Source organism: Phyllobates terribilis, unplaced genomic scaffold (assembly GCF_046119375.1).
Source record: "Phyllobates terribilis strain yellow unplaced genomic scaffold, ASM4611937v1 Scaffold_3__8_contigs__length_932513732, whole genome shotgun sequence".
Lineage (NCBI taxonomy): Eukaryota > Metazoa > Chordata > Amphibia > Anura > Dendrobatidae > Phyllobates > Phyllobates terribilis.
Genome location: NW_027362763.1, coordinates 44,853,873 through 44,873,296, shown reverse-complemented (window position 1 = coordinate 44,873,296; position 19,424 = coordinate 44,853,873). Strand labels below are relative to the sequence as shown.

Sequence of the window (19,424 nt, the reverse complement as noted above, 5' to 3'; positions counted from 1 at the left end):
TATCTATTATCTATCTATTATCTATTATCTATCTATCATCTATCTATCATCTATCTATTATCTATTATCTATCTATTATCTCTCTATTATCTATCTATTATCTATCATCTATCTATCTATTATCTATTATCTATCTATTATCTCTCTATTATCTATCTATTATCTATTATCTATCTATTATCTATCATCTATCTATTATCTATTATCTATCTATTATCTCTCTATTATCTATCATCTATCTATCTATTATCTATTATCTATCTATTATCTATCTATTATCTATCTCTATCTATTATCTATCTATTATCTATCTCTATCTATCATCTATTATCTATCTATTATCTATCTCTATCTATCATCTATTATCTATCTATCTATCTATCGATCTATCTCTAGTGTTCTGTGTTAGAGGTGTGTGCTCTGCTGGATACATGTGTAGTATTAGTTATTATGTTACATTGTGACTCTTGTGTTCCTTTTTTCCATCTTACATGTTTCCAGGTCTCTGAATCACTTTGTGTCGTAGAATTCAATATAAGGGTCTTACAGGGGGCTTTATGTTTCCATGTTTGTAGATTGATTTTGTATCATCCGTCTTGCTCCTCTCGGCTGCACAGTTCCAAGTAATTGATGTCACTAAGTTTGCAGGATTTCTAGACACCAATATAGAAGATGCTGAGTACGAGGAATCTTAGGCAGAAGTGATATTACCCAGAGATAACATGGAGCTTGGCTTGATTTTTTTTTTTTTCAGAATTTTCTGTGTCCTTTCTTCTCCACTAAAAAATATTTTTCCCTGACCGGACCTTCCAATAACTGCAGATCGCCAGGAGTTTCAGTCTCGAGGCTGAATGGTACCCAGCTTACTCCATTACATAAAAAGGTCGTCTACATATCTGTGCACAGCTGCAAACCTTCTCCACCAGTGATGATGGCACAATGCACAGATGGAATGTGGAGTGAGGAGTTGCAGAGTTGGCACCATCTGGCGTCGAGGCCTGGTCCTCACATAAACAACTTCCATGATGCCCTTGGTTACTTTTTGAGAAAACGGAGTGAAATAGACACCAAATAATCGCATTATTGCATTGTTATTTTTATTTATTGATCTACCACTAGCAAATTCAGAAACAGATTGTCATCAGTCCGTGTCCCCATTTGGGCTCACAATATTCTGTCCAAATTAACACATCAGTATTTTTGGGGGGGTGCAGCAATATAAGTTCCGGTTTAAAAGGCCTAGAGTCCTATGGGTCCTAGAGCTGTCCCAACAGCACGGACCCTTTAAGAGCGTCCAGTCAATGATAATGATGGCAGCAGTTTCCGAGTCAGTAGGCAGGAACTGGATCTGAGGATGCTGCACCCTGTCCACCCTGAAGGAACAAACTTACCGACATTACACAAAGTTTAAGCCCCGGCTCCCAACTTCAACTGGAAATTCCCCCGATCCATCTGGGAACAACCAATTTGGGCATCCGCCCTCTTTTAGGCCAGGATGGTACAAATTTGCAGGGATTGCATATAAAAAAAAAACAGGACAGTTGCAGCAAATTTTGGAAAGTTGGGAAATATTGGGGAGTGCGGCTGTAAATCGGCACTGGATTGCAGTATTCCTGGGGTTGTTGGGCATGTGCCCATGAGTAGTGCATCCACCCCTCTGCTGGGGGTACATACGGGGGTCGCCTCTGCAGGTTTGGGCATAGAGAAGGGAAATGGAAGAGGCTAGAATTGTGTCTATGGACTGTCTAGGAAGAACAGGAGGTGCAAAGATATAAAGCAAGTGGAAGTCGGAGAAGGGGGAGGAAGGTGAAGAGCCCCTGGCTGGGGAATGTGTGCAAGGATATATTGCAATGAAGAGCCTGAATGGGGAAAAAAAAGGGAAAGGTTGGGGGAGGTGGGGGTCAGACTAACAGCTGCGCTCCCCCGGCCGCTGCTGTAGGAGGCACCAGAATGCCAGACTCAGCAGAGGAGGCCGCGGGTGGCTAATGGATGGCACCAGGTAGTGTGACAATACATGGCCAATGCATAGTCACTTTTGATTTCCAAGGTGGACTGTCACTTTAAGTGATCGAGGAATGGGGGGTGGTCTTGGGTTCTAGACCCCAGCTATTCAACCCTACTAAACAGCGGGTATAACAGCAGGTTTTGCTGACAGTGACATTAAAGTTGTCCGATCCGAGGAGTTAGAAGACCCAGCGAATGTTAAAGTCCCACCATGTCGGCACTGCGGCTTCATAGGAGGAATAAATACATTTACTGCAATACAAAAATGTTGCAGTGTGACGTACGAGTGATCCTATAATTGCAGATTCAAGTCCTCAATGGGGGGTAAAGAGCAAAAAACATGTGAAAACCATGCTTAAAAATAAAAAAGTATTAAAATCCCCCCCCCCAAAAAAAATTAAAAAAAATAAAATACATTTAAAAAATAGTTGTATTGGTATCACCGCGTCTGCAACCATTCAGACCTTTCCATTTTCCAGTCCATTTTATGGTAAAAGGAAAGGTGTCATTAAAAAATTAAAAACTACCTTTTGTCCCAAATACGGCTATATGGGACAAAAAATAAGGTTATGGCTCATGGAACAAAGGGGCAAAAAAAGAAAGAGTGAAAAAAAAATTAAATTGGACGCAGCGGGAAGCCGTTTTATCTCTGTAGGTTTATTTTGGTAGTTTTGCAAAGTCCTTGCTTAAAAGGGTTTTCCGACCATTCACATTCTGTAGTGACGCGCCCAGGGGATGGGAACGACTCGGCGCCCGGGCCTTGTTTTTTGGTTTTGGGGGATGCCGCGGTGGCCGGCTCCCGGGCCCGTACCCTGGGGTCACTCTTAAAAGCAAGGGATAATGGGGGAAAGGTGTATGGGATAGGAAAAGTTTGTGACGCCACCCGTGGTGTCTGGTGAGAATCACCAGCGCTGCTACAGTCCTCTGAGGCCGGTGGTCAGGCAGCTTAGTTGGTGCGGCTCCTCACAGGTGGAGCGGGTCCTCAGGTCAGCGTAGGAGAAGGGATGCAGGACAGAGGGGACCCAGCCGGGTGGAAGAAGAATAGGCACACTCACAACAGTTCACTTCAGTACCTTTACTGGTGGTGTTTCAGGCACGATCCAGGGCACTGTAGGGTGAAGGGTGCAATTCAGGACTCTCCCCAGTGAGCGGGTGTGGGGCCTCCTGTTTCTTGCCTTTTCCTGTTAAGTTTATGACCTGCCTGGAGCTAGGCCTAACTTGGTCTCTGTCTTGCACCTGCAGACCTGGTGGTAGGGCCTTCTGTTGGAGTTCACACTCCCCGGTCTCTTGGGCCTCAGTGATTCCTGACCCTGGTATAACGGTCAGCTTCTGGTGTTCCTGGGACATGTAGTTCGCCAGGGGTTCCGGTTGTTTCTGCTGGTCCTAGAGATCCTTGCAGACATGGACCCGGTGTCTGGTATATGGTTGTGGGGTGAGCTGGTTAAGCTTCTCTGCCCCCTTTGTAGCTCGCTTACTCCACTTGCCTTCGGCCGCTCAGGGCCCTGACTAGGCTTTACACTGGCAGTAGGCCTCGCTACTCTTCACCGCTCTTATGGCGTCGGCACGCCTTAGGCTCACTAACCTGAGCTCAATGGGTCTGGACTGTGCTCCACTGCAGGATGGCTTCTGCAGGAGCTCCTCTCAACAGGCTTCCTTCTACAGACTGGATTCTCACAGACTGGAACTAGCTCTGTCACAGAGGAAACTGTTCTCCAGACTGCTTACAGACTTGACTGACTGCCTAGCTCCACCTTCCCTATTTATATCCCTAACGGGCTCCCTCTGGTGGTCTGAGGTGGAAGGTGGAGGTGTGTGTATGCTGTGAGGGCCTCTTGTGGAGGAATCCGTCCATGCACCCCTCTAGGATCTGTGGCACTAATGCGTAGCAGGGTGCCACAGTAGCACTGGACAATCCCTAGATGGGGGAATCCTATTAATTGGGAGCTCGGAGCCCCATGACTGATGCCCGGCCAGTTGTCACATCCAGAGACTGAATGGAGAGGTGCGAGGCACAGAAATGGCTAAATTGGGCTTACGGCAGGGATCCCATCCATTGGGCACCCACCTATCAGACATTTAGGGCATAGTCTTACTGTGAATGTCTGAGGGCAGAGATCTTTTATATCTTAGATATCTTTTCCTTGCTTTTTACTCCATTCTGTCATTACCTACATTCACCCTTCTGCTGCTTTGCTGGTAGCTTTCAGGATTTAGGCTATGTGCACACGTTCAGAAATTGTTTGCAAAAATTTCTGCAGCGTTTCTGCACCTCTTGGCTACAAAAACGCTACGGAAAATCTGCATCGTTTTCATGCTTTTTTGATGCGTTTTTGCCTGCAGATTTGCCAAGCGTTTTTTCTAGGCAAAAACGCACAAAGAATGGACATGCTGCGTTTTTTTCTGCACAGGAAAAATCCTGATCATGTGCACAGGACTTGCAAAATGTCATAGGAAGTCATGAGATAAGGTATGCAATGCATTTTTGGTGCAATTCTTCATGGAAAAAACGCACAAAAAAACTCACCAAAAACGCATTGTGTGTATATAGCCTTACGTCGCGGCATTGTGAGTCGTGAAGGCAGACTGAGGGCGACGTTCACCCCCGGCGGTGTTTGACTTCCTGAGCACGGCCTGCCTTCTCCATTTACTTAGCAAATCTTTACACTGCTAAATTGAAAAGATATCAACAAGTTTAAGCTGATTGAAAAGACGCCGCCGTCCCGTCCGCCGGCAGCTGCAGCTATTTTTCAATTTACAAATTGTATTATAGCAGCTAATCCAGACGTAAGCTCCGAGCCGGTGTTCTGTAAATGTAAAATCCTTCGGTTGAATGTAGATCTGGATCGTGCTGCGCTGGATACGATCGCGCTTTTGCAGTGTACGGAGACAGGAAGGATTCAGAGTGATTGTCAGACCAGGGAGATTGCAGCAATGAAGTAAAGCATTCTGCTATGGATGGGCGTCAGGATTCTCCGCTACACGGTTTTTCTTTGTAGCACAATAGTTACCATCTTTTACTCAATTAACCATTACAAGATCCTGTGGCGTTGGTCAGTCTCATAGTGTCACTTCTCTTACAGTAAAGAACCCTTCTCATATGTCCCAGCTCTGTCATGTCTTCCTTGTGCACTGTTCTTGTCCCTTTTGACCCAACTCATAATCTTTGGCTTATCGGCAGCAGCCTGGCACTAGCTGCTACAGTTCAGTTTACTGCCCACTAATATCCTCAAGTCGTCTGGACGACTCGAACCTCTGCTGCCTGTCTGCGTCCCCCAGGACCTCTGCTGCTGTGTTCATCCCTCAGGACCTCTGCTGCCCGTCTGCGTCCCCCACGACCTATGCTGTCCATCTGCGTCCCCCATGACCTCTGCCTCCCGTCTGCGTTCCCCAGGACCTCTGCTGCCCGTCTGCGTCCCCCAGGACCTCTGCTGCCCATCTGTGTCCCCCAGGACCCTCTGCTGCCCGCCTGCGTCCTCCAGGGACCTCTGCTGCCCGCCTGCGTCCCCCAGGACCTCTGCTGTGTTCATCCCCCAGGACCTCTGCTGCCCGTCTGTGTCCCCCATGACCTATGCTGCCCGTCTGCGTCCCCATGACCTCTGCTGCCCGTCTGCGTCCCCCATGAACTCTGCTGCCCGTCTGCGTCCCCCACGACCTCTGCTGCCTGTCTGCGTCCCCCACGACCTCTGCTGCCCATCGACGTTCCCCACGACCTCTGCTGCCAATCTGTGTCCCCCAGGACCTCTGCTGCCCGACTGCATCCCTCGGGACCCTCTGCTGCCCACCTGCGTCCCCCAGGACCTCTGCTGCCCGTCTGCGTCCCCCAGGACCTCTGCTGCCCGCCTGCGTCCCCCAGGACCTCTGCTGTTCGCCTGCGTCCCCCAGGACCTCTGCTGCCCGCCTGCGTCCCCCAGGACCTCTGCTGCTGTGTTCATCCCCCAGGACATCTGCTGCCCGTCTGCGTCCCCCACGACCTATGCTGCCCGTCTACATCCCCCACGACCTCTGCTGCCCGTCTGCGTCCCCCACGAACTCTGCTGCCCGTCTGCATCCCCCACGACCTCTGCTGCCAGTCTGCATCCCCCAGGACCTCTGCTGCCCGACTGCATCCCTCAGGACCCTCTGCTGCCCGTCTGCGTCCCCCAGGGACCTCTGCTGCCCGCCTGCGTCCCCCAGGATCTCTGCTGCCCGCCTGCATCCCACAGGACCTCTGCTGCCCGCCTGTGTCCCCCAGGGACCTCTGCTGTCCCCCTGCGTCCCACAGGGACCTCTGCTGCCCGCCTGCGTCCCACAGGACCTCTGCTGCCCGCCTGCGTTCCCCAGGACCCTCTGCTGCCCGTCTACATCCCCCAGGACCCTATGCTGCCCGTCTACGTCCCCCAAAACCTCTGCTACTCATCTGCATCTTCCAGGTCCTCTGCTACCTGTTTCAGGACTCCTATCTGTCTGCAGACTCCTGTAGCTGTGCTACCTGCTTCCCACGTGCCTCAACTGCCTGCTGCACCGACCCCCATAGCCTGTGTACCCACCCGGACCTTGGGCTTTGAGGATCCACCTCACCTAGTGAGTAGTGTTGAGCATTCCGATACTGAAATATCGGGTATCGGCCGATATTCGCGGTATCGGAATTCCGATACTTAATTCCGATACTTTTGCAATATCGTATACCGGAATCGGAAGTTCCCATAATGCAATGAGCCATTTTCATTTTATTCAGCCAATGAGGATCCTAAGAAGTGCGGGCACATCCTGTTAGGCATGTAGGCATCTTAACTAATGGCATGGCTGTGATTGGCTGCTGAAATGATGTCATGATGCACTATAAAAGCCGCCGCCGCCATTTTGAGCTCACTCTGCTGTGAATTCAGTTAGGGATAGGACGCTGTTGTTCTGAGGGACAGTTTTAGCTACCTATTTGGTCTATACTGCTTTACCCAAGCTACTTTATAAATCGCTGTGCCTTGTAGTGCTAGTGCACAGTTCTCTCTGCTGTTCACCGCTTTCTGCAAGGTCTGGTGTGTGAGTGCAGCTCACCCTGTAGTGTGTGCTTCAGCCACGTCTGGTTGTAGTGCACTCAGTGTGTGTCACTGCCTCATACATTGTCCTTTTTTGCTAATTGATCATTTTTCCTGATTTCTCCTATTAGTGTGGTGGTTCCATCCGTATTCAGCTAAATTGGTTCCAAACACACTATATAGGAGTAGTTAGAGGAGCCTTTCTGCAGCATTGGGCCCTGCAGCCCCAGCCAGATTAGTATTAGCCTATTTTTTGCAGCCTCATCTATTGCATTGTAGGTTACCTTCCTACATTGTAATAGCTACAAAAAGTTTGTGATACTATCGGTATTACATCTTTAGGCACATCCAGTGTCTTTTTGTGACAAAAAAAAACCTAAATAAAGTTCACCAAACTCTCCACTTTACAGTTGTGTAGGCCACATTAGCTCATATTAAAGTCTAGTCCACACTTTATAAAATTAGTGTTTTTTATACCTGCTAGCAGCTGTTCAGGAATAAGCACACTAAGCCCTTAGTACTTTTCTGCCTATCTTTATCAGTCTACCAAGATGAAGAAGGCAGGGAGTAAGGCATGTGGTCGTGGTCGTGGGCGTGGGCGTGGAGTTTCTGCAGGGAGAGGACGTGAGGATTCTCTGCCTGCAGGGAGAGGACATGGGGATTCTGTGCCTGCTGCGGGCACCAGTCACTCAGCATCCCCCAGTTTTACCAGGGAACAGTCCTTTATGCGCAGCTTTGTAGGAGCTAGCCGTACCCCACTGCTGCGCGAGGACCAAATTGAAGCCGTTGTCGGATGGATGGCAGCTAACGCATCGACTTCAATTAGTTCCAGATCCTCTCAGGTCCTGAGCACTGAAGAGCACCCATCTGTCTCTTCACCACCTGCCAAATTGCCCAGGCAGTCAGAGAGCCCTGGACAGGAGCCATCTCTACTTCTGTTCTCTGAATCTCTTGGCTTGGAAAGAGGGGGCCAGCCAAGCAGAATTCTAGAATTTGAAGAAGAGGTAGTATGCAGTGATGCGCAACCGTTTTGTCTCTCTGAATCTGAAGAGGCGGGTGGGCCAGTGCCTATCGTCAGCAGCACACCTCAGTACGCATCTGATGATGAGACTCAGGTGCCACTTTCTGGTGCGTACTGTGCTGTCGAGACTACCCAGGAGAAGCAGTTGTTTGAAGAGGGTGGTGTAGATGATGAGGTCCTTGACCCATCATGGCGTGAGGGACAGGAAGGTGGTGGGAGCAGCTCTGAGGAAGAGATTCCCCGAACGGCCCAAAAAGGAGGGAGAGGGAGGGGGCAGACTTGGTTGCCTGTAGCCTCCACTTCGGCACCCATTAGGAGCATGGCTCTTCCAAAATCCAAAGCGGGTGCTCCCAAGACTTGCAGTGCCTGGTCCTTTTTTGACACAGTTGCAGATGACATTTGCTTTGTCAAATGCAAGCTGTGTAATCAGAAGGTGAAAAGAGGGAAAAGTGTCAGCAACCTCAATACCACAAATATGTGGAAACATGTGCGGACCAAACACGTGGTGGAGTTACAAAAACACACTGAAGACCTAGGCCAACCTACAGCGCCACCTACCACCTCTTCAGCTCGTGTTGTAGCCTCTTCCTCCAGCTCACACACAGATGGTTCGGCTTCCTCACAGGATCGCCATGGAAGAATCTCTGGCACTGTTGTACAGAGACACAGTGTAATTCCACCCACAGCACCACTTTCCCAGTCATCCTCACACTCCCAGGCCAGTCTACAGCCATCGTTAGCACAGGCATGGGAGAAAAGGCGCCCATACTCGGCAAACCACCCCCGAGCACAGGCTCTGAATGCTGGCATTGCTAAACTACTGGCCCTTGAAATGCTATCATTCAGGCTGGTGGAGACTGACACATTCCGTAACTTTATGGCATTGGCAGTCCCACAATACAACGTGCCCAGCCTCTTTTATTTCAGCAGGCAAGCCGTCCCTGCCCTGCAACATCATGTGGAGGGAAAAATTAAACATGCGCTACAAAACGCCGTCAGTAGCAAGGTCCACCTGACCACCGATGCGTGGACCAGTAAGCATGGACAGGGACGATACCTTTCCCTCACTGCCCATTGGGTAAATGTTGTGGAGCCGGGTACAAATCTTGAGAGTGGCGCTGTACGTGTTCTGCCAACTCCAAGGATTGCAGGAATCCAGTCTGTACACATTGACTCCTCCTCATACTCCAGTTCCTCTGAATCAGCGCTGCAGGAGCCGTCACGGTCTACCTCCACATCGACCCGTGAACGGTTACCTGTTATGATGGCCGATATGAGCACAGCCGTGGCCAAACGTCAACAGGCCGTATTAAAATTAATTTCTTTGGGGAATCGAAGCCACACAGCGCAGGAGCTCTGGAATGCCATCAAGCAGCAGAGTGACGTGTGGTTTGTGCCAGCGAATCTCCAGCCAGGCATGGTAGTGTGTGACAATGGCCGAAATCTGGTGGCAGCTCTGGGCCTAGGCAACCTCACTCACATCCCATGTCTGGCACATGTGCTCAACTTGGTCGTGCAGAGTTTTTTGAGGGACTATCCGGATCTTGATGCACTGCTTCACAAGGTCCGCATAGAGTGCGCTCACTTGCGGCGTTCCCGCAATGCAAGATCACGCATTGCAGCTCTGCAGCGCCGATTACGTCTTCCGGAACATCGCATCATATGTGATCTACCCACCAGGTGGAATTCAACGTTACATATGTTGGAGAGGTTGTGTGAGCAGCAGGCAGCAGTAATGGAGTACCAGCTGCAGCAGGCGCAAACAAGTCGCAGTGCGCGCCGTTCACACTTCACCACCACTGAGTGGGCCTCTATGAAGGACATTTGCCACGTTTTGCGTGCCTTCGATTATTCCACGCGGATGGCGAGTGCAGATGATGCACTAGTCAGCATGACTATCCCCCTTATCTGCCTGCTTGAAAAAACACTGCAAGCACTAAGGGACGTGGTTTTGGAAGAGATGGAGGATGAGGAGTCACAAATGCCATCTGCTTCTCTACAGTCTGCGCAACGTGGTTCCTCACAAAGGCCTAGGCAGGGGACACTTTGTGAGGAGGATGAGAAGGAGTCAATGGAGGAGGAAGACATCTTTCCAGAGGAGGGAGGTACACAATGCTCTAGTAGTCAGTATCTAGAGCGAGGGTGGGGTGATGCAGAGCAGGCAGAGATCACGCCTCAAGCAGGGGACAGCGTTTCTTGGCCAGTTGGCAGTCTGCAGCACATGGTTGATTTCATGCTGCAGTGCCTGAGAAACGACCGCCGCATCGCCCACATTCTCAACACAGCTGATTATTGGGTGTCCACCCTCCTAGATCCTCGCTACCGGGACAACTTACAAAGCCTCATAACACCGTTGAACCGGGAGCGTAAAATGCGGGAGTACCAAGACGCACTGGTGCATTCCATCATGTTCTCCATTCCAACCGAGAGCAGTGCTGCTAGTGCTTTACAAAGCAGCTCAGTGCGTTGAGGCAGTGGAGGAAGCTCTGCACAAAGAGGGAGCAGAAGCAGCGCCTCAGCACAAGGCAAGACCAGTATGGCCGAAATGTGGCAAAGTTTTGTGTCCCCGCCGCCACAAATGTCTACACCATCACAGATGGCTCCAGTCAGCAGGAGGCAACGTTTCCGTCAGATGGTGACAGACTACATGTCTTGCCCTCTTAGTGTACTCCCAGACGGCTCTTCTCCCTTCAAGTTTTGGGTCTGTAAGCTGGATACATGGCCAGAGCTTAGTCAGTATGCATTGGAGGTGCTAGCTTGCCCTGCTGCTAGTGTATTATCGGAACGCGTCTTTAGTGCCGCAGGTGGTGTACTAACAGACCGTCGCATGCGACTATCCTCCAATAATGTTGACCGGCTTACTTTTCTCAAAATGAACAAGGCCTGGATCTCTCATGAATTTGCCAGTCCTCTTCCAGAATAAATAATTGGTTGGCAACAGTATCCAGGTCTCCTGTTCTGTTCATGTTTGTACCACCTGAACTGTAATCCCTGAGCTCCAACACCGCCAGTTGGCGCTCGGAAGTGCCGTCTGCACAGTCAACACTTGCTGCCGTGTTATTGGGGTTCAGTAACATCAGCTGTCCCCCTGCTGTGCGGACGGCAATTTCTCCTGCTCTGTCCACATTCTCACTACTACAGATTTTAAAGTTGCTCCAATTACACCTCTGGCTCCTCTGTTTTTATTCTTATCCCTGGGCTCCAGCACCGCCAGTTGGCGCTCAGAAGTGCCGTCTGCACAGTCAACACTTGCTGCGGTGTTATTGGGGTTCAGTAACGTCAGCTGTTCCCCTGCTGTGTTCACGGCAATTTCTCCTGCTCTGTCCACATTCACTGTGCTACTTATTTAAAACTTGCTCCAATTAGGCCTCTGACTCCACTCTGTTTTTATTATTTACCCTGGGTTCCAGCACAGCCAGCTGGTTCTCGGCAGTGTCTTTGGCACGGGTACTCCCTCCTGCCCAGCCTGGTTCCAGCACGCCAGCTGTTTCCGGGTAGTGTCAACGTCACTTTGCCTCCAATGCGTTGTCCTGTCGTGTTGCGGTCGGGTTAGCCGACTCTATGGTGCCTGCAGTTTAGGTGACTCCTATGTGGGCTGCGGGATCTGGCAATGAAGGCTGGTTCCATAGTGCCAATAGGACAAGCACACCCTGTAGGACTGTGGGTTTTGGTAACTGCGGCCGGCTCGCGGACTTGAACTTTTTTTTACATGGGTACCTTCTGCTACCCATCCGGGTTCCAGTACCGTCAGCTGGTTCTCGGCAGTGCCTTTGGATTAGGTGCCTCCTTCTCGGTATCCAAGTTCCACCAACGTCTGCTGGTCCTTGGTAGTGCTTTCTGGCACAGGTACCTCCTGCTTAGTAACCGAGTTCCAGTAACATCAGCTGGTCCTCGGTAGTTCCATTGGCTCTTGTACCTTCTGCTACCCATCCGGGTTCCAGTACCGTCAGCTGGTCCTCGGTAGTTCCATTTGCTCTTGTATCTTCTGCTACCCATCCGGGTTCCAGTACCGTCAGCTGGTTCTCGGCAGTGTCTTTGGCACGGGTACTCCCTCCTGCCCAGCCTGGTTCCAGCACGCCAGCTGTTTCCGGGTAGTGTCAACGTCACTTTGCCTCCAATGCGTTGTCCTGTCGTGTTGCGGTCGGGTTAGCCGACTCTATGGTGCCTGCAGTTTAGGTGACTCCTATGTGGGCTGCGGGATCTGGCAATGAAGGCTGGTTCCATAGTGCCAATAGGACAAGCACCCCCTGTAGGACTGTGGGTTTTGGTAACTGCAGCCGGCTCGCGGACTTGAACTTTTTTTTACATGGGTACCTTCTGCTACCCATCCGGGTTCCAGTACCGTCAGCTGGTTCTCGGCAGTGCCTTTGGATTAGGTGCCTCCTTCTCGGTATCCAAGTTCCACCAACGTCTGCTGGTCCTTGGTAGTGCTTTCTGGCACAGGTACCTCCTGCTTAGTAACCGAGTTCCAGTAACATCAGCTGGTCCTCGGTAGTTCCATTGGCTCTTGTACCTTCTGCTACCCATCCGGGTTCCAGTAACGTCAGCTGGTCCTCGGTAGTTCCATTTGCTCTTGTACCTTCTACTACCCATCCGGGTTCCAGTACCGTCAGCTGGTTCTCGGCAGTGCCTTTGGATTAGGTGCCTCCTTCTCGGTATCCAAGTTCCACCAACGTCTGCTGGTCCTTGGTAGTGCTTTCTGGCACAGGTACCTCCTGCTTAGTAACCGAGTTCCAGTAACATCAGCTGGTCCTCGGTAGTTCCATTGGCTCTTGTACCTTCTGCTACCCATCCGGGTTCCAGTACCGTCAGCTGGTCCTCGGTAGTTCCATTTGCTCTTGTATCTTCTGCTACCCATCCGGGTTCCAGTACCGTCAGCTGGTTCTCGGCAGTGTCTTTGGCATGGGTACTCCCTCCTGCCCAGCCTGGTTCCAGCACGCCAGCTGTTTCCGGGTAGTGTCAACGTCACTTTGCCTCCAATGCGTTGTCCTGTCGTGTTGCGGTCGGGTTAGCCGACTCTATGGTGCCTGCAGTTTAGGTGACTCCTATGTGGGCTGCGGGATCTGGCAATGAAGGCTGGTTCCATAGTGCCAATAGGACAAGCACCCCCTGTAGGACTGTGGGTTTTGGTAACTGCGGCCGGCTCGCGGACTTGAACTTTTTTTTACATGGGTACCTTCTGCTACCCATCCGGGTTCCAATACCGTCAGCTGGTTCTCGGCAGTGCCTTTGGATTAGGTGCCTCCTTCTCGGTATCCAAGTTCCACCAACGTCTGCTGGTCCTTGGTAGTGCTTTCTGGCACAGGTACCTCCTGCTTAGTAACCGAGTTCCAGTAACATCAGCTGGTCCTCGGTAGTTCCATTGGCTCTTGTACCTTCTGCTACCCATCCGGGTTCCAGTACCGTCAGCTGGTCCTCCGTAGTTCCATTTGCTCTTGTACCTTCTACTACCCATCCGGGTTCCAGTACCGTCAGCTGGTTCTCGGCAGTGCCTTTGGATTAGGTGCCTCCTTCTCGGTATCCAAGTTCCACCAACGTCTGCTGGTCCTTGGTAGTGCTTTCTGGCACAGGTACCTCCTGCTTAGTAACCGAGTTCCAGTAACATCAGCTGGTCCTCGGTAGTTCCATTGGCTCTTGTACCTTCTGCTACCCATCCGGGTTCCAGTACCGTCAGCTGGTCCTCGGTAGTTCCTCAGCCTTCTTGTACTTTCTGCTACATTTCCAAGTTCAAGCTTTTTGAAATGGTTCTTGGTAATCACTCTGGATCTCCCTGACGAGGACCCTGAAGACGAGGACCCTGAAGACCAACCCGAAGAAGACGAGGACCCCGAAGACGACGACCCTGAAGACGAGGACCCTGAAGACCACCCCGAAGAAGACGAGGACCCTGAAGACGAGGACCCTGAAGACCACCCCGAAGAAGACGAGGACCCTGAAGACCACGCCGAAGAAGACGAGGACCCTGAAGACCACCCCGAAGAAGACGAGGACCCCGAAGACGAGGACCCAGAAGACCAACCCGAAGAAGACGAGGACCCCGAAGACGAGGACCCGGAAGACGACCACCCTGAAGACCACCCTGAAGAAGACCAAGAAGATGACCCTGAAGAAGTTGACCAAGAGGACAAAGAAGAGAAGACAAGTACCAAGATACAGAAGAACAAGAGACAGAAAACCAAGAAGCAGAAATACAAGAAGCTGCAGAACAAAAAGCGGAAGAACATTAAGCATAAGATTAAAATTCAGAGCAAAAGATAATATCTAAATTATAAGCAGAAGATGACTAAGCAGTGTATGGGGGTGAGTCCGTTCCTCCTCGTGGTGCCCCTGGAAAAGACCTGCTGCTGCAGGCCAAACTGAACGCGGACAAATCCTGTTGTGAATCTTTTGTGACGGGCAGAACGAAAGGTGTAATGTCCAACCTTTTATAGATAACAACTACAGGAATGCCTGCCACAAATAAGAATATGATGAAGAAGAAGAATATGAAGAAGATGAAGAAGTAGAATATGAAGAATGTAAAAAAAAGAATAATACGAAGAAGGTGAAGACGAAGAAGGTGAAGAAGAAGTGGATGAAAAAGATGCTGAGGATGATGAAGGAGAAAGTGTGGGAGAAGTAAAAAAGAAGGTGAAGAGCATGGAAGTAGTGAAACATAAATATCTGACAAAATATAAAAATACTTAACATAGTTAATATTTCCGTAACTCAGAACATCTTAAAAAAATAGTAATTCCTGCTATTCCATTTGATTGGGCTAAACCTCTATGCCTTTATTGTCTCCCCCACCTCCCCCAATACATTCTACATTATTCTTAGTTGTTTTCCTTCATGTAGAATTAACCTACAAGGAAAGAAAGGGTTTATTTTCATTCCGATATTTCTGTCCCATTGACTTGCATTGGTTTCCGGTATCGGAATCGGCGATATCCGATACTTTTTCGGTATCGGTCCGATCCAATCCGATACGATATTTCCCGATATCGGAAGGTATCGCTCAACACTACTAGTGAGCCTAACAATGTTGATGCATAAGTTGCCTCATCTCTGACCAAACCTCCAACTTCTCCAAATCCCTCTGTAGTGATGACTGTCAACGATACAAGAAAACAAACATTATTAGCTTCTGTACAGAAACCAATATATGTCTTAGGACAAATGGTCCTTTTATTTTACATTTAATAAGGCAGAGCCCCGCTCCTGAGGACTCCGAGCCTCAGCTTCGGATAATATAAGGAGAGTCACAACATCTGATCAGACATCCTGACACTACACAATATTTTACCCTCTCGGAGCGAGAGTCAGAATATTTATCTTAGAAGCCGCTATCATTAAAAAGCCATTTTGATGAAAGATGGAGCCAGTCCAGGGAATCCCTGCAGATATGGGCCAGTAGCTTCCAGACTGTTATACATTATCCCGCTCATCATATGCAACATGAATCTGTAACTCGGGCTCCGTGAAGTGTTACGAAACATCTGCTTAGTCAACAGCCTCATGCAACCTGATAAAATACCAGGAGGAGAAGGACTTGTTCTCTTTCCATAACCGGACCATCCCCACACCAGTCAGAAGAACCAAAACAGATCATCGGAAGGACCTAAGGGTAAAAAATGGTAAGTGCCAAGAGGAAACAGGTATTAGAGAGGCTTTTCCAGAAGAAGACTTTCTATAAGACTGACAGGTGGTCGTCCAACTGCAGAGACCTCTAAGAATCCTGAGAAAAAGTGTTTCAATCTCAACAGAGAAACCTCCAAGTTTGAGAAACCTCTAAATGCTCTTTATTGGAGGTTTCCCCTACAGATATGTCCTTCCTTACCTTTCGTCTTGGCTCGACATTTCCCAAGATGACCAGTTTTATTGTGAGACTTTGTCGGGAGATGTTTATGTTGTATGTGCCTATAGGTGACCACTCAGTGGTTGTGATGTCGATTGCTACCTATTGAGGGTTTTGCTATCATTTTGCGACATTTGTATTTTGGAGTCCATGAAATTTGCAGAAAAGTAATTTTGGACAGATCTGTTGCTCCGAATGACTTCAAGGCAGAGCTTCCCCATGCTATGCTAGTCTTTCCTCCTTGTGGCATCCATGTTGGAACATTGGAAATTAGGTCAAGGAATGTGTTTGAAGACCTTGTCACCTCCCTTTCTGACTACACTTAAAGCAGTGCTGGACTCTAAGCAAAATCTGTAACAGGCTCCTGACAGACCGGGAGACATTAATTACACTGGTGTCTTCTTATCGGACCGATCAAGGTTCAGGTGTGACTATTTGTGCACCGCTATAGGTTTAATATTGAGTAAGAGGGGGTCATGTTCTTTAAGACGAGGTGGGACAACTACAGCTGACCTCTGACTTTGGTTCTTTAGGTCACTTGACCTCTAGTTTTCTCTATAAAGGAAAAAGTTGCGCAAAAGTTGTAAAAATGTCAACTGAGTCCCAAGTTCCAATTTTGCCCTAAGAGGAATCACTAAGGTTATACAATTTTACTGCAACTGGGGCAAAGCTAAAAGTCAGTATGTAGTCCTATCCTCTCTCCTGAACGTCTGTGGTGCAAACCAGTGGACACCTCAGTCTGGGCAGAAAATTAACAGCTAATTAAAAAGTTTTAGAAAAAGTTAAAAGTTTTCCCAGCATTTCTTGGTGTATTGTATATTGGGCATGTGCAATGCATAATGGTTCCAGAGAAGGCCCTTGCATTGTATACTGGTACCTGAGATGTTCCTTGTATTGTATACTGGTACAGGTGCATCTCACCAAATTAGAATATCATCAAAAAGTTAATTTATTTCAGTTATTCAATACAAAAAGTCATTACACTGAGTGATCTATTTCAAGTATTTATTTCTGTTAATGTTGATGATTATGGCTTACAGCCAATGAAAACACAAAAGTCATTATCTCAGTAAATTAGAATAATTAACAAAAAACACCTGCAAAGGCTTCCGAAGCGTTTAAAAAGGTCCCTTAGTCTGTTTCAGTAGGCTCCACAATCATGGGGAAGACTGCTGAGTTGACAGATGTCCAGAAGGCAGTCACTGACACACTCCACAAGGAGGGTTAGGCACAAAATGTCATTGCTAAAGAAGCCGGCTGTTCACAGAGTGCTGTATCCGAGCATATTAATGGAAAGTTGAGTGGAAGGAAATAGTGTGGTAGAAAAAGGAGCACAAGCAACCGGGATAACCGCAGCCTGGAAAGGATTGTTAAGAAAAGACCATTCAAACATTTGGGAGAGATTCACAAGGAGTGGACTGCTGCTGGAGTCATTGCTTCAAGAGCCGCCACACACAGACGTATCCAGGACATGGGCTACAAGTGTCACATTCCTTGTATCAAGCCACTCATGACCAATAGACAACGGCAGAAGCGTCTTACCTGGGCCAATGAGAAAAAGACCTGGACTGTTCTCAGTGCTCCAAGGTGTTTTCAGATGAAAGTAAATTTTGCATTTCATTTGGAAATCAAGGTACCTTAGTCTGTTTCAGTAGGCTCCACAATCATGGGGAAGACTGCTGACTTGACAGATGTCCAGAAGGCAGTCACTGACACACTCCACAAGGTCCCAGAGTCTGGAGGAAGAGTGGAGAGGCCACAATCCAAGCTGCTGGTGGTCTAGTGTGAAGTCTCCACAATCAGTGATGGTTTGGGGGGCCATGTCATCTGCTGGTGTAGGTCCACTGTGTTTTATCAAGACCAAAGTCACCACAGCCGTCTACCAGGACATTTTACAGCACTTCATGCTTCCCTCTGCCGACAAGCTTTTTGGAGATGGAAATGTCATTCTCCAGCAGGACTTGGCCCCTGTCCACACGGCCAAAAGTACCAATACCTGGTTTACACACAACAGTATCACTGTGCTTGATTGGCAGCAAACTCGCCTGACCTTAATCCCATAGAGAATCTATTATAGAGAATCTATGGGGTATTGTCAAGAGGAAGATGAGACCCCAGACCCAACAATGCAGCTGAGCTGAAGGCGGCTATCAAAGCCACCTGGGCTTCCATAACCCCTCAGCAGCCACAGGCTGATCCCTCCAAGCCACATTGCCGCATTGATGCAGTAATTGATGCAAAAGGAGCCCGACCAAGTATTGAGGCATTTACTGAACCGACATTTCAGTAGGACATTTCAGATTTTAACCCTCCGTCACATACAATATCGGTTCTAACGAGTTCACATACAATGTGACTGTCAGGCGCAGGCTAGAAAAATACCTATAATATCTAATGTTTGCAATTTCAGTGCTCTAAAAGTGATCAGTGACCTTCATAGGGATGTAATAAAAGAGACTACACATAATCAGGTGCAAAAAAAAAACATTTACTTAACATAAAACTAATAACTCTGAAATACAAACATTTCAAAACTCCCGCCAAATAAAAGAGATGTGCCTGTCAGGCCTATTGTATGTGACGGAGGGTTAAAAACATTTTTCAAGCTGTTGTTATGAAGTATTCTAATTTACTGAGATAATGACTTTTGTGTTTTCATTGGCTGTAAGCCATAATCATCAACATTAACCGAAATAAACACGTGAAATAGATCACTCTGTGTGTAATGACTCTATATAATAGATCCCTCTGCGTGTAATGACTCTATATAATAGATCCCTCTGTGTGTGATGACTCTATATAATAGATCGCTCTGTGTGTAATGACTCTATATAATAGATCCCTCTGTGTGTAATGACTCTATATAATAGATCCCTCTGTGTGTAATGACTCTATATAATAGATCCCTCTGTGTGTAATGACTCTATATAATAGATCCCTCTGTGTGTAATGACTCTATATAATAGATCACTCTGTGTGTAATGATTCTATATAATAGATCCCTCTGTGTGTAATGACTCTATATAATAGATCCCAGTGTGTGTAATGACTCTATATAATAGATCACTCTGTGTGTAATGACTCTATATAATAGATCCCTCTGTGTGTAATGACTCTATATAATAGATCACTCTGTGTGTAATGACTCTATATAATAGATCCCTCTGCATGTAATGACTCTATATAATAGATCCCTCTGTGTGTAATGACTCTATATAATAGATCCCTCTGTGTAATGACTCTATATAATAGATCCCTCTGTGTGTAATGACTCTATATAATAGATCCCTATGTGTGTAATGACTCTATATAATAGATCGCTCTGTGTGTAATGACTCTATATAATAGATCCCTCTGTGTGTAATGACCCTATATAATAGATCCCTCTGTGTATAATGACTCTATATAATAGATCCCTCTGCATGTAATGACTCTATATAATAGATCCCTCTGCGTGTAATGACTCTATATAATAGATCGCTCTGCGTGTAATGACTCTATATAATAGATCCCTCTGCGTGTAATGACTCTATATAATAGATCCCTCTGC

The 19,424-nt window shown here is 48.1% G+C and overlaps 1 protein-coding gene across 2 annotated transcripts in view; it reads left to right on the top strand.

Moving 5' to 3' along the window:
• Positions 1 to 19,424, top strand: part of LOC141258753 (L-gulonolactone oxidase-like) — a 421,305-nt gene that overhangs the window by 37,291 nt on the left and 364,590 nt on the right. Inside the window, exon 1 of one of the 2 annotated variants that reach the window (XM_073673835.1) lies at positions 14,901 to 15,653. The exons of the other annotated variant lie outside the window; for it this stretch is intronic. Coding sequence (XP_073529936.1) covers positions 15,651 to 15,653 — 3 coding nt within the window. The 5' untranslated portion in view covers positions 14,901 to 15,650. Of the gene's footprint in view, positions 1 to 14,900; positions 15,654 to 19,424 lie in introns of those variants that run through there. 2 annotated transcript variants of the gene reach the window in all.